The sequence below is a fragment of the Chanos chanos genome, chromosome 1 (assembly GCF_902362185.1).
Source record: "Chanos chanos chromosome 1, fChaCha1.1, whole genome shotgun sequence".
Taxonomy (NCBI): domain Eukaryota; kingdom Metazoa; phylum Chordata; class Actinopteri; order Gonorynchiformes; family Chanidae; genus Chanos; species Chanos chanos.
The window spans coordinates 20,766,625-20,782,219 of NC_044495.1; the positions used below are offsets into that span (position 1 = coordinate 20,766,625).

Below are 15,595 nucleotides of genomic sequence, written 5' to 3' on the forward strand. Positions count from 1 at the left end.
GTTGGAAGTATAGTGTGTTCCTGCATATTCTAGGTCTTTCTCATTCAGAAAACAGTAATTAAACATCAAAGCAGTCTCTCTGTAGAAACCTGCATAACAAGCACAACAAATAATAATGCATTCCAGTCGAGATTAGGATTATAGTTTTTAATCTCAGTATATCAACTAATGCTGCAGATTGGGTTTTTTTCCTTTCTTTTTTCTTTTTGTTTGATTTTCCACTGCTTTGGATTAATGTACACTTTAGGTCAAGCACTGGACACAAGGACACAGATAACCAAATAATTTCTCTCCATCTTATTTGATTTTATTTGATTTGATTTAAAGTGTGTGTATAAGAGGATTAAGAGGCTAAAACGTGTTGGCAAGAAGGAATAGCATGTTCTAAAATGTGAAAGAACTGGTCTGAGTAAGGTTTGCAAATAGGATTGTAATAATGGCAATATAAATCCCCATTTTCACTCATCATACTATGGGTCAGACATTAGGTTTAAACTTATGAAGGTTAGTCAGTTCTGTTCTGTCTCCTCCCTGCCTATAACAGCTACAAGCCATATGTACAACTGCCAAAGACGCCTTTCATATGTATCTGGAATGCCATGACAATAATTGTTCTTTAAACAAATGTAGAAGTTTAGAGTTCCTTTGTGATTTGTCATCAAAGCAGCATACATCCATTCGACATGACTACAAAGGTGATTGTGGAAATGACAGAAGATGACGGAAAACAATCTTCACCCGAACTTGAAATCCCATTGACTGTTTTGTTTTTCGTCAGTGTTTATTTCCTTGTATCATGGATCATCATCTATTGTGAGAGAACCAGTTGCTCTCAGTGTTAATTACATCTGACAATGAAAAAAGAATCACTAGACTGGTTTTGTGAATGTGAATTCTTATGGTTATTTGCACAATTCTGAGATCTTCCCATGCTGGTGTGAATGTTCCTTCACAACAAATTAGACTGTCTCTTAAAGGAAAACCCACCAGCCAGCAATACAACATACATTTAGTCTCACTTCTGATATTTCTTATCACATATGTAACTATGTAATGCCTTCTTCTTTCTGAAAAAAAGAGAAAAAAATAATAAACATATGCTGTACTGTTCTGTTCTGTGGGCAAAGGAATGCTTTTAACAGTCTCTAACTGTGTAAATACATACCATGAAAAAACTATGTGATATGTTGACTATGGCATAAATAATATTAACCTCATCTTTGTACAGTGGCAAATAAAGAATCATGTTTCATTTCCTGTGGTCGCTTTTTGTTAATATTGTTTTTAAATTTTTAAAGTTTTTAATATTGTGTGGTCTCGAGGATATCAGAGTACAGCGAGCAGCCGAAGTCACGCATTTGAGTGCACTTAATACGCTGTGCCAAGGAGACTGGTGCCTGTCACTCTTAATTTGCATGCAAATGACGGAGGACACTTGTACCAAAGCGAGTTAATTATACGGCTTTGGTGGGAGGAGTTGGATGGTGATAAGCATTGTTACGGTGGACTTGGTTGTTTTTCCGACGCGACTGAACATCTGAACTTTTCATTGTATTCTTCCAGAGTGGAAATGATATAGGGCATATTAACATTTTTTGGAGAAAGTTATCACTTCTTCTCCCTTGTGAAACAGAGTGGTGCAAATACTTTGTTTAGTTGCTACGCAGCAAAGAGTAACTAATTATTATTTGCCATGTTTGATAAAGCGAAGAAGGAGTTCGCGAAGTGCACGTGTAATGTGGAGGAATTCAGACGAATCGCTCTGAGAAGACGATCCAAAGGGACTATTGAAAACGGCGAACTTTCACAACAGTATGCAGGTAAGGCCGTACAACCTGTTCGTGAAAGTACACCTGAGACTTTTCATTTGTCATCAGTCGCAATTACATCTAATTTTCGGTTATGTGTGATTCTTTAGGTATTGGGTATTTAAGTGTATGAGTGTATTTCTGGAAATGCCGGTTGGTTGTATATGTGTATTCAATCCAAGTCTGGTTATCTGAATCCCCCTCTCCCTCTCTCCCTCTTTGCCCAATGAAACGGTTTTGTTTGTTTGTTTTTTTAATAATCGCAGGTTTTAAGTATTGCAGTGCTTGAACAACCGCTCCTTCCTTTTCAGACAGGAGACTTAGGTCACGTTTTTTTAATATCTAGTGAAAGTCAGCATGTGAGTAGGCTAATAATGTCCTAACAAAGAATCTTTTTGTGCCCGTGTGTGTGCTGCAGAATGAACTGAGCAAACCGTTTTAGACAATATTATGGGTTCTGTAGTCAGCAGAGAATCCATAAGGAGACTATGAGAATTTACCCGTATGAGAATTTACCTGTCGTTCCGTTACATACAGTGTGGCCCCGTGTTTTAGTAATAGACGGATTTATCATAACCCCATGCTTCTCCTCAAAATGTAGTACTGTACATGTAAACAGATATTTCATCACCAGCAGGGGGCAGTAGCGACCAATTTACAGTTGACCAAATGCGGGGAAGGCCAAATAAGGGAATTTCGCTACGGGACTGAAATAATAGTCAACATTGAATGCGCATATGTATAGTGATACTCCTTTTACTTTTATCTGTTTTTTTTTTAATACACTGAACCTGTATTATGTGGTGTAGCTATTAACTGAATGCATCAAGCTTTTGGGGGAAAACAAATTCACCAAAAATCAAGTACAGTTATAGACGACTTTCCCCTTATGTACCAAATTTTTAGTACACATTTCCTGGACAGCTCTCTACTCCCATTGGTATATTACTTGGTTCATTTAACACAAATCTGGGTCTTTCGTTAAAATCAAACCCAAAAGCTATGCATAGCCTGAGATATATCACTAGTATGTGGTTTAATGAAAGGACTTTGAGCTGTGCTGAACTAAGAGAGAGACAGAGGAGGAACTGCATGGTTTACACACATACATACACTTCCTCTGTGTGTGCAGCCTTAGAGCCTCAGCCTGTCAGACTGACTCTGGAGCCAGTGTTCTCACTTTTCCCTTGATCTTAACCAAGAAAAATAAAGTGTAGAGGATATTCTAAGATTATGACATTTTTAAGGGAGAAACCAAAGCTGGAGCTGATTAGCTTCCATGTAATGTCCAGTGGTCTCCTTTATGACATGTCTGTTTTGTTGTCTCATATCTGAGCCCTCTAGGACAAAGCCTCATCACTGACCTGAAGGTCACAGCCATCTGGTATAAGGCCTTCAGTGTTACATTAAATTAGATGAAATTTTTTTTTTTTTTGACAGTGATAAATTTCAGGCTTTCAAGTTGTTTTTTATGCATCTCTCTCTTATTTTGATGGTTGATTATTACCTACTCAAAAATACATATTTTCCTCAGACACATTATATATTGTCAACTGTCACTGCTTTTGTGGCAGCTATCAAAAACATGATATTGACTTTTGTGATTCTTCACTTACACTAATTCCAGTTTCCCTGCAGTTTTCATCAAAATCCTTTATGTAGTATGTATCATAGCTGATGCATATTGTTGGTACAATTAATTAGGACAGTATATTTGTGAGATCCACTTCACATTTCTATTAACTGACCACACCCATAAATTACTTAATCAACCTGTAGATGAGGTGATAATAATTTAAGAAGTCTTGTTTGCACTAGATACTGAGAGGTAATGAGCAACTCTCTACCCCCGCCCCCCACCCCCACTTGCCTCTATCTCCCGTTCCTCTCTCTTTTTGCCTCACCCATTCTCACTTTCTCTCTACACACATGCTGCAGTAGAAAAGGGGAAATGTACTGATTAAGTGGGGAGGGAAGAGAAAAAACTGTGTTTTTACAGTAAGTGCTCTCTATAGAGCGACTCCAATTTTAAAACAGGAGGCTGAAGATAGGAAGAAAAGTTGAGGTTAGTATGTGTGTATTTGTCTTTCTGTTTGTGTGCCCTTGGGCCCAACAATTCTGTGTGTGTGTGTGTGTGTGCCCATGTGCACGAGTGTGCCTGTTTGTGTGGACAGACCTACGTACACGTTCTCTATACACCATAACATATACTCGTGTTTTAAGTCCACCCTTTTCTGTTCCTAAATGTAATAATTGTGTTTCTTATGGCTCTTAATATCTCTATCTGCTCACTTTTTCCTATGATGTATTAGTAATTATTATTAGCCTTATAATGGTACTAAATCATCGTCCAGGACAACATGTAACAGAGTAGATTGAGTGTGGAGTACGAAAGTAGTGTCCTGCATTTTGCAGCTCCGTGCATTCTGCTTTGAACTTATATAAAGGGTCAGTTATGTGGGCTGCACTTTGGACCATCATGAATCCTATCATTGTTTCAATGTACATTCTTATGCGGGTCAATGAGGATGTTAATGAGTGGACTTCTTTTTATGGAGAACCATCAACCAAAATGAGAGAGAGACAGTCTTTGTGATGGTTGGGGAACTTAGAGGCTAGAAAGAGGAAATGTTTGTCAACTGGCAGTGACATCAATTTTTGGTCTCCTCTAGTCTACACATTATACTATCAACAACCACCATGTAGTCTCTCTGTTCACACAAAGAAAGAGAGGAAAGAAAATAGTACGCTTGAGTTGAAATAAGGTTGTGGCCGGTAAAAATGAATTCAGGGGAACCAGAAATAAACCCAGAAAGAGCCTGTTAGTTAAAAACATATCACAGACACAGCCAATGAGAACACTTTAAGTTGTGAATTTGAAGTTAGTGTTTTCATCACCTCAAGAAGTTGAGGACACCCTAGAGTACTGTGTTATTTCTCAAAGCTGTGGAACAGCTTGTTTCTCTGTGAGAGGACTCGTACTAAGGTTTAAACATTAGAGGAACCAGGCTGTTTGAGTAATACTGAAACACATTTTTAATGATCTGAATGCCTGATGTCTGGATTCAGTTTCAGGTAAGTTTGTCTGAGTTAAGTTTCAGTGTATTTCTCTGAGGTAAGTGAATCATATTCCCTGAGTTTGAACTACTGCCTTATTGCAGTGCAATTAAAAAAAAAAAAAAACCATTGTCTTGTATCTGTGTTTGTCAAAGTATTCCAGGGGCGCAATGCGAAGGGGCAATTTGACGCTCAGTCTTATTGTGATCTCTGCTCACAAGGTATTAGAAATCCGACTGATGCACTGATTGTAAGTCGCTTTGGTAAAAAGCGTCTGCCAAATAACTAAATTGTAAATTGTATGTTGGATGTGAAATGATTGGTGTAACTGATAGGATCAGGTGTTGCCTCACAAGAGAATAAGTAATTGAAGTTTAAACTATTGCAGTCCAGGCCAACAATCTGCCTAAATGTCTTTAGAATCACACTTGAATACTTCTTCTCCAGGTATATTATGATTATTAATCTGATCTAATTAAATCTCTCTCATTCTGTCTCCGTCTCTGTCTTTCTCTCTCTCTCTCTCTCTCTCTCGCTCTGTCGTTCTCGCTTTCTCAGTGGACAGTAGCAGTGGTCAGTCTGATGCTGTTGCTGGTGGTGGGTTCAGAGGCAGGACCACAGGGTTGGTGAATGGAAGAGCTGCTGTATGTAGTGCCTCTTCACTATCATTAGGTACGTATCAGACCAGATCCAATTTTTGAATGTGAAGTACTTCCCTCTTTTTCCAGAAATCATCATCAGGTTGAAGTAATAATTAATGGCAAGAAAAGACATGCTGTAAACCTATATAAGGCTGCAGGGATTTGCATATTTTCACATTGTCCTTCCTGCACAAGATGTGTCATTTTTTTTGTATTTCCTGGATGTTATTATTAGACTGAAGATCTAGAATAGCTAATCACAGATTAAAGTCACTTTCTAAAATGCATCTTAAAATTGGATCAGCTACTTCCTAAATGTGGAGTCCATAAGACTGAATCAGAAGTTAAATGAGATTTGTTCAGACCATCAGTGTTCTTCCTTGTGTAAGTGTGGACATGTGGTACTGTCCTTAATGTGCTTGTGAAAGCTGAAATGGAACTGAAAGAGGAAATACAGACAAACAATTAAATAAGATAGAATAGCATGTTTGAAAAACTGTATTGTGTTTGAAAGAAGCACGTTTAAAGCATCTGGTGTTGAGCCACCAGGTTACTGAAAATAAAGTTCATAGTTGTAGATTAGTCAAAGACGTGTCTCAAAGCCTGTTTAAAAGGGCATTTTACTTTAGGACTAAAATTTTTTCCCATGAAATCAGACCATAATGCATAATAATCCCAAATGTCTTGAAAATGAATGGATGTATAATTTAATCTCAACATTAGTATGTGATCATATTTAGCTGTAGAGAATATTAGTTTAGTTGTTGTGAATTTTCCACAATCTAAACTACTCCAGAAGAGCTTGCAATCCACTAACCTGACACACCACTACTATTCAGAGATGAAAATCCTGCCAAAACACAGAGGTTTCTATTCCTCAGGAGGACAGATTTGTGACATCACTGAAGGAGAACTTTGCTGAAGGGCAGTAAAAAGAAAAAAAAAACCTGTATGTCTGAACACTCAACAACACGAAATTCTATGGTTCAAAAAAAAATATTGAAATTCTAAATTATTTACTTAAACAAATAATTATACACACGTGTCAAAATTCCCTACTAAGTCATTTCTGTTCTGTGATGATACATTAGATAATAACAATTGCAAATGACATGTTCATCAACTGTGTAGAATGGTGCTATGTACAGTTCATCTCAGTACTGCCATCTTGTGGTGTATTATGTGTAATTACATGCAGCCAGTGCTTTAGCATAGCTTTACGACACAGTGCTAAATGCCCCCCCCCCCCCCGCTTCTGTGCATAAGTGTTCTGAAGCTCAGCAATACATGATACATTAAAATAATAATTAAGTGATACAGTTTGCAATGTATCTGTTTGCTGATCAGATGAAGAATTCCACCCAAAATGTTTGTGTCACCAGCTCCTGTCAGAACTTCAAATGTTGTCATAGCAAAACTTCCCCATGCTATTGTAATACATATGGCTTTTGTGATTTTTTTTGTGAATGTTTAGAATAGCTCAGCTATTCTTTCTCTCATTTGCATGTTGGCAGTGCCTCCCAAGTCACAGCACCTCCAGAGTTCAGTCACCTCCCAGCAACTTCAACTGGAATCCCCCGAAAGCAAGATGGACGACACAGTAAAAAAGACTGGCAAAAAAAATAATGTGTCAGACCTCATTAGCCGATTTGAGGAAAGGTCGGTAGCGCGCACGCACGCACGCGCGCGTGTGTGTGTGTGTGTTTGTGTGTGTGTGTGTGTGCGTGTGTGTGCATCCGCGTGTGTTTTATATTCTCTGTACTCTCGGTGCAAAACACTTTACTTACACAGGGCAGGGGGAAGAAACGGTCTCTCCTCCTCCCTCACAAAACGTACGCTTTCACATCCTGTGTATCAGTGGTTATCTGAGTCTGATGGTCAGCAGTCAGTTCATTTCTCTCCCTCTCCTTTCTTTTCCTCTTTGTTCCAAGCTGTGAGACCAAAACAGAGAGCTCAGCCCTGGGCTGCCCCAAACCAACTGAGTGCCGCCTGAATTCACCTCCCCTCCTGAACCGTTCCAGAGGTTTGGAGTCCTCCCACATTTCCCCTCAGTTTACCAATTGCAGAGCCAGTAATGGGATGTTGAACGACGATGGAGAGGGTGATATTAGAAAGGGACAAGCTAAAAGCACAGAGTCCATGCAGCCTGGAGGGGACCAGAGCTGTGATGCAGAGGAGAGGATGAGTGACTCGCTGAAGCCGTCTGAAGGGACTGGGGATGAGTCAGCCCCATCCCACGGCATGGAGAAGGTGAGCCTGTGTAGTGGAATATGTAAGGTGTTATTTTTACGTCACAGTGGCATTTTGTTGTTACAGGGCTGTGATGATGATGTGGATGTTTTTGTTGAGATGGCTGTTAAATAGCATTATGTCGGTCACTCGATGTTATGTAGATGGTGCAGTTGCAGTATCAGGATCCTTTAAGTCAGCTAGATAAGTCGGTGAATGGCTCGAGATTGGTGGTACCAACTTGTGTTGTACAGATGTTGTATTTCATCTTAAATGGCACTTTAGCTTTAGGTATCTCTTTCACACACACTCGCACACAGATGCACACACACTTAGTTATTGTGAGTTCTGGAAGTTGGTGTCTGTCTCTTCTTTGTGTAGGTGGTCTGATTTCAAAATCTCAGTCTCAGGTCACCCTGTTCTCTTTCATACGTCACCCGGCTAACCTTTTTTTCACCCTCCCTGAGCTGTCTGAGTGGGCAGTCAGTCTTTGTATGCCAGTCACTTACTGGCAGCTCTTACATGGGTTTAGGGACAAGGTTATAAATAGGACCTGGGGCTCAGCAGGCCAGTGATGATTCTGGTCCGTAGACTGGGCTTTCACTTTGAGTATTCAAGACAGAAATTAACCTGCATAACCTCATACACTCCCTTCACTGCAAACTCAAACCACAATCAGCTCAACATTTTTATTCGGGGAAATTTTACGTAAGGTAAAACTGTTCTCATTCTCTCTCTCTCTCTCTGCTGAAGGAAACAAGGGAGCAAAAATTATATAAAATAGCCAGTGAGCTACTTCAAACAGAAAGAGCCTATGTGGCACGCCTCCACTTGTTGGACAAGGTTTGTGAATATGCTTTTTCTTTTTTTTTTTTTTAAATGTTTTTCTGAATATTTTTGGTCTTTTCTCCATAAATGTATATGTAGTTGTACTGTACAACAGCATTGTAAAAGAAAAGTCACAACAGTTGAACATAAATAGTACATAGCCTTGCAAATATGGTATTGTGTGTGCGTGTGCGTGTGCGTGTGTGCATGTGCATGTGCGAGTACGTGTGCAGGTGTTCTGTGCTAAGCTGACAGAAGAGGCAGGGAAAGGCTCATTCCCTCTAGAGGTGGTGAAAGGGATATTCTCCAACCTGGAGTCCATCCATGCCTTCCACAGCCAGTTCCTGCTGCCCAACCTGGAGACACGCATGAATCAGTGGTGAGAGATTATTCATCGTCACCCATCAGATTCTTTTAAAAACAGACAGACTTATAACGGGGTCAAACTCTCTTGCAAAAACGAAGGCCTGCCTGTGGTACATCTTGCCGTGTGTGACTTTAGGGAAACTACCCCACAAATCGGGGACATTTTGCAGCAGCTTGCGCCATTCCTGAGGATGTATGCTGAGTATGTGAAGAACTTTGACAATGCCATGGAGCTGCTCAAACAGTGGACAGAGCGCTCAACACAGCTCAAGACCATCATACAAGAGATTCAGGTGTGTGATAAAAGCTGAGCATTATTTGTTGTGATTTGTTGTGTTTGATGTGAGATGTGATGTCAGATGTGAGTTGTAGTGAGGCTGGTGTTTTAAAAAGTCTGGAGAAGCTGTGATTTTGGATGTATGTGTGTTCTGATATTGATATGTTTATAATCTGGTTGGTTTCTGAAGTTTCTTCAAGCTATGTGTGTTTGAGAGATTAATTTTTTTCCAACGTGTAGAGTCTGGAGGTCTCTCTCTCTCTCTCTCTCTGTGTAACTTTCATGAGGTTTTTAATTGCTGTACAGGGTCAGGAGATATGTGGCAGTCTCACTCTGCAGCACCACATGCTGGAGCCGGTGCAGCGTGTGCCTCGCTATGAGATGCTGCTCAAAGACTACTTGAAGAAACTTCCAGAAAATGACCCTGACTATGGCCCTGCAGAGAGTGAGTGAGGACAAATTTGACTCTTGTTCCATCACCCCAAAATAAATCCATTGTCTCAAAAACTGTACACCAACTCGGAAACTAACCTCTAAGCCCCTACATTGTATATGCAAACAAGATGAGAATCTTACAAGCTGTTATAGGTGTTTGGACAGAGAGAGTCTGTCTGCACTGATTTAAATAGCAGTGGCTTTTTTTGCGTGGATTTGAAACGGAAATTAGCTTTTAAATGAGGAACTGTTTGCAGAGTTTGATATCAAAAATTGTTTGATATCAAAGCCATCAACACACCCCAAATCCCAGTTAGTTAGCGCTGAATCAGTGAGTAAACTGGCAAAAGGCAAAAGGCAAACTACAGGCAGATTCCTCAGTGTGGGTTAATGGAGGTTTACCTTATGACTTATGGGAGATTTCTAAGTTTCAGTTTCTGTGCTCAGTTCTTCATATTAAGTTTCACTTCTTTTTGCTGCTCAACAGACTCTCTCCACATCATCTCCATGGCTGCCATTCATTCTAACAGCGCAATCCGCAAATCAGTGAGTCCTACCCCTACACACACACACACACACACATAAAAGGATTTGATGAACGTATTGATATTGTTTGAATGTTAAATGCTTTGAATTTCAAAATTGTGTTACACTTTGCCTCATTTTGGAAGTAAATGAGAAAGTGAGTAATCTCTGTAAAATTCATACATTTCTTTCAGAGACTGTAATTTAATCTTTTTCTCCATTTCACAGGAGAACCTTAAGAAGCTTCTGGAGATCTATGAAATGCTAGGGGGAGAGGAAGACATTGTCAATGCCTCTAATGAACTCATTAAAGAGGGGCACATTCTTAAGCTAGCTGCGAGGAACACCTCTTCCATGGAGAGATATCTCTTCCTAGTGGGTCTCATTTACTTCCCACCTTTTCTCTCCAGAGAAACAACTTGCATAGCCAAGCAAACTTGTAATGCCTCTGTATTACAATATAATGCTTCCCGACGAAATTTTTGTATTGTCTGCCACTAAAACAACTGATTTAACTACTTCAGCACATCTCTAAGTCCTTGATCAGTTGGATTGGACCTAAAGTGTGCTGATCAGTTGCTTAGGAAATCTGCAGACAAGAAATATGATTAAATGCTCTTATTGTATAATGCATTTTGAAATGACAGTGGTCAAGGAAACTACTGTATCCCAAAAATGATCTCAGAAAAGGATGAATTAAAACAGCAGAACATGTATTTTGGGAAAAAAAAGAAAAAAAAAAAGGTTTGTTAGATAATTTAACCATCTCTAAACTATTCTCCCTTCCAGTTCAACAACATGCTGCTGTGTTGTGTGCCTAAGTTCAGTCTGGTGGGCCAGAAGTTCACAGTACGGACGCGGATTGGCATAGACGGCATGAAGGTTCTGGAAACATCTAATGATGACTACCCACACACCTTCCAGGTGTCAGGCAAGGAGAGAATCCTGGAATTACAGGCCAGGTGAGGGCAGTGTTACGTCATGTTACTTTGAATAAATCAACCAAAAGAAAAAAAAAAAGCAGCCTAAGCATTTCAAATAACCCACATTCTCTTCTTTTCTCTTCTTTTTCAGCTCTGAACAAGATAAAGAAGACTGGATAAAGGTTTCGAGATTACATTCTAGAATAAAGGTTATAATCTGCAATGGGTTTATATCTGTTTCTAAAGTTGTTTTTTGTTTTCCTAAAGGCTTTTCAGGATACCATAGCTATATTCCAGCAGAAAAATGAGACATTTAAATCTGCATCCAGAGTGGTGGAAGAAGTGGTGGAGGAAGTGTCTGTAAGTTTCACCTTTGTAGGGGCTGGAGCGTAATGACTCTACACTGTGTGGTATTAATGAACTTTGCTGTATTATATTTAACTTTCCATTACATCATGCTGTCTGGGGGGAAAAAAACATAACGTGGATGATTTGTGTAGTGAAATACAGTTCACAGGAAGCTGTATTGTTTTCGGAGAAATATACTATCGTATTTGTTTGTTTAAGAGAGTCAGATGATGGTTTGCCCTCATGCTTGCATTTGGTGTCTGCCCTCATTTGTTTATGTTTTTAGACAGAGGAGTTGGGCAAACGTGCCCCTCGATGGATAAGGGACAATGAGGTAACCATGTGTATGAAGTGCCGTGAACCCTTCAATGCACTGACACGCAGGAGACACCACTGCAGAGCCTGTGGCTATGTAAGTATAGTACACGCACGCCTAGATAGCAAACAACCATGGTAGTGACTTTTGGCTTCAGCGTAATGGAAAAAGTGACCCATAATCATTCATGCTTCACTGACCTGGCAGTGTGTGAGCAGTGTATTAGAGGTGACCCTGTTTCTCTCTCTCTCTCTAAGGTGGTGTGTTGGAAGTGTTCAGACTATAAAGTGGTGTTGCAGTATGACAAAGGTAGGATGAGTAAGGTGTGTAAGGACTGCTATTCCATCCTGACAGGAAGAACAGAGAGTGAAGAAAGAACAGAAGGAAAGAAGAGAGGTATCCTGGAGGTAAAGATTGGTCAAGTGCATGTCATGTGAAAGCGTGCATGTGCATGTGGATTTTTTTTCTGTTGTTTTTTTTACTTCACTCTCCTTATACACTCCAGATTTACTTTGGTAAATTTAATGTACATTTGTATAAATGACCGACACCATAACTCTTTAAAATGCCTTTGAAACAAACATTTTATGTGTAACCAGTCTGAACAATCTCCATTACTTGCAATAAATCTTCTCTCTTTGTCCCTGCTCTAGATTGAGGCTGCCCAGTTCTCAGACAGTAGCCTGATGTGTGGTTTTTTACAATATAGTGAGAGGGCCAGGCCTTGGCAGAAGGTCTGGTGTGTCATTCCCCAGCAGGAGGCACTAGTGCTCTATCTGTATGGTGCTCCACAGGTAAGCACTCATTTGTACACTGTCACATTTATTGATCAGGTAGCCCTAATGAGGTGGATAACTTGCATAGCGCAACATTATTTTTAAGGGTCTGTGTGTAGGAAAACATAAGAACTGATTTACTGAAGCATGGGTTAAAGCTGTTGTGGGCGATCGTGACTGTAGGCAAACATGCAAATTCTGGTTCCCTTTTCGTGGACAAGCTGTTCACATATAAACTGCATGACACACAGTTGACTCTAAGGGCCCTCAAAATTCCCTGCGTGGCTGGAAAATGCCTACTGACTTAAGTCAGAGTAAGAAAGAATACAAGTCTCAAGCACGGTCATGCACAGCAACAGAAACATATCCTGTAATAAAACCAGCAAATATGCATAACAAATATCTTGACCATTTGTTCACAGTTCTGCTTGACTGAAGCAGTGAAAACCCTGAGTTTTTTTGAAATTTTTTTGTAAATATTACGTTCTTAATCTGTAAATTTTAAGGTCAGAGCTTATCTCACATGTTACTCCGTATGGCTTGTCCCATAGATTTACCATGCATTTTGTCTTTTTTTTTTTGAACCTGCAAAAACTGTTTCCTGTGTGTTCTGCTGTAGGATGTGAAGGCTCAGTCCACAATTCCACTGCTGGGCTACAGTGTGGAGGACGGGTCACGACCCAATGACCTTCCGGCCAGCTTCCGTCTGTGCCAGTCCAAATCAGTCCACTGTTTTGCCGCAGAGAGTGAGGAGCAGAAAGAGCGCTGGCTCCAGGTCATACGTGTCGCAGTTACGGGTGAGATGCCGCAGTGCCCACAGCCTGTTGATGACGACCAACCTTGGCTCCCATGATGCCCTTCCTGAGAGCATCTGATTGAGACAGGTCTGACCCTCAAAAAGTCATGAGAGAGCTACATTGGCATCCTGTGGCTGAATGCATGGGATATTACCCAGCACACACAGACACATGTGCTCACACACACACACACACCTAAAAACCACTGTGCATACATAAGCTTTACCCTGAAAACACTGATAAAGCTATGACAAAGATTCACAAATAATCAGGTGTTTGGTGCATTGAAGCATAAAAAAGAAGTAGGTAACAGAGATGCATGTACTGAAATTGGAAGAAATTAAAAAAAAAAAAAACAGAACAAAACAAACAAAAAAAACCCAAATCTGTACAGTAACTCTGTTTGCCATGAGTTTGTCAAGGGACTAACATCACTTTAAATACTATCACATGGCTATATGGTCAATGAAAGACATTGCTAATATTTTTACTTGATCTAGATTGGTACTTTGTAACAACATATAAGTCCTGGGACCATAAACTTATTGTGGTAGATGTGATCTGATTTTTGCTCTCTGATAATGAATTGCAACCATTTTTATTTACTCACATTCAAAAATCTTTTCACTATGCTATTTCCTTGTTTTAATTTCTTTTTAAATGTGAAATCTATGCACTTTACTGCTATTTTGACAGAACGGATGATCTTGGAGGAAAATAAAGTTTTATTAATTAACTTTGCAAGTTATCTATAAATACAGATGTCTTGGATCAGTCACCAGACTTTATCTCTGGTTATGGTGGCAAACACAAGGGGAAAGCATAACTCAATGACACGGACATACAGACAACTTCAGCCTATGACTTGCCAGCTACTGTCTTTTCAATTATTCTACCTTATCAGTTGTCAATTTTTTTTTTTAATAAAATGCCATCATTGTGGTTCATTTAGGGTGATCTCAGTGCTCTAGTCTCAACAAGCTTACACAGATGGATTGTCCCTGGGCTAAATGTATATCAGCTTCAGGGATTGGTAATAGATTTTCAGAAGGACAGGACTGCTGGATTAACCCGCAAAAAAAAAAGAAGTCTGATAAAACAAAATACATATAGAACAAATGTGAATAAGATTTTAAAACACCTGTTTATCAAAATGATCTTTAATAGAAATGTTTTTTGTCAATGTAAAGTAGATTACTTTACATTCTTATAGAAAATGTTTCATTGACAATGTAATACTGAAAACTAATATGGCTTGAAAAGCAATACTGTACTAGTACTGCAATTTTCAGATGTGTCAGAGAAACACTTTACATACATTTACAACTGAGTATGTGGTACAGAAAAAATGCAAGTAATCAGTAAGTACATATATGTAACAAAAACTAATATCACCAAATTACAGTGTATGTACAGAAACAATGAAAGAAATTCACCTACTGCAGTGATACTGAATGAACTTGGTAATGCTAATGATTGATTAAGCAAAATTTCCTTTATACAGGTAAAGAAAGATAGAAACAGAAAATCTCAAAAGGCAACAGAAACAGGGGATCATTCTCTCATAATCAGATCAACCTCTTTGGTGGAATTTCTTTTACATATTGTGCAGATCACCTCAGGGTTGCAGTGGCTCATGTTGACAATTTTCTTCCATAAAACAAGGCTGAACAACCACATTTTTATGTAAAATTACAGGTGAGAAATAAGAGCAAACAATTTGTGGTTACAAAAATGACAATTCAGTGCAATCAACTGGATGCTCCTTCCTTAATAAATGGCACATTTTCTTAATAAGCAGTGTGTGATTTTAATCCACAATCCAATCTTATGCTTATAGCTTATTAGAATCAACAGTGTTCTACTGTAAAGTTAAAGAATATTAACATTTGTTCACATTTCATGAAAATGAAATAATTTAAGGAGTGAAATAGTTCAACATTACAGATGTTTATGTCATACACACAAAAAAATAAGAATACATTATGTATTCCACACATGTTTTGTGAGGGCAAACAATTCAACAATTCACATCACTGTAATATCCTACGGGTAAATACAAAATGTGATGAATCACTTAAAATAGCTACGGGTGTCCTGAGCTTTCTTTAACTCAACTGGTTTCAAAACACATGAACACGTAAGATACTCGTGATTACTTTTTGGTCTTCACAAATAACGGAGGATGTTAATAAGCCTATGTGATCAAAGCGAGCATGTGGATAGTGTTGTTTATCTAGCTTGGCTCTGCTTCAAATACAAAAACATT

General features: G+C 39.1%; 1 protein-coding gene across 1 annotated transcript; it reads left to right on the forward strand.

The window, feature by feature from the left end:
- Window positions 1-1,693: 1,693 nt before the first annotated feature.
- Window positions 1,694-13,382, forward strand: fgd4b (FYVE, RhoGEF and PH domain containing 4b). Its single transcript, XM_030770700.1, has 16 exons — window positions 1,694-1,820; window positions 7,021-7,165; window positions 7,438-7,756; window positions 8,489-8,578; window positions 8,797-8,942; window positions 9,066-9,222; window positions 9,513-9,651; window positions 10,129-10,187; window positions 10,395-10,541; window positions 10,956-11,128; window positions 11,241-11,271; window positions 11,357-11,449; window positions 11,724-11,849; window positions 12,011-12,160; window positions 12,407-12,547; window positions 13,149-13,382. The coding sequence occupies exons 1-16, from the start codon at window positions 1,694-1,696 to the stop codon at window positions 13,380-13,382; spliced, it is 2,277 nt and encodes a 758-aa protein (XP_030626560.1).
- The last annotated feature ends 2,213 nt before the right edge of the window (window positions 13,383-15,595 follow it).

Excerpts from the sequence above, each read along its gene's own strand:
- fgd4b (XM_030770700.1), top strand. The coding sequence starts at position 1,694 with ATGTTTGATAAAGCGAAGAAGGAGTTCGCGAAGTGCACGTGTAATGTG. Across the intron at positions 11,129-11,240 it reads ATCCTGGAATTACAGGCCAG|CTCTGAACAAGATAAAGAAG; the intron begins GTGAGGGCAGTG and ends CTTCTTTTTCAG. Across the intron at positions 12,548-13,148 it reads ATCTGTATGGTGCTCCACAG|GATGTGAAGGCTCAGTCCAC; the intron begins GTAAGCACTCAT and ends GTTCTGCTGTAG.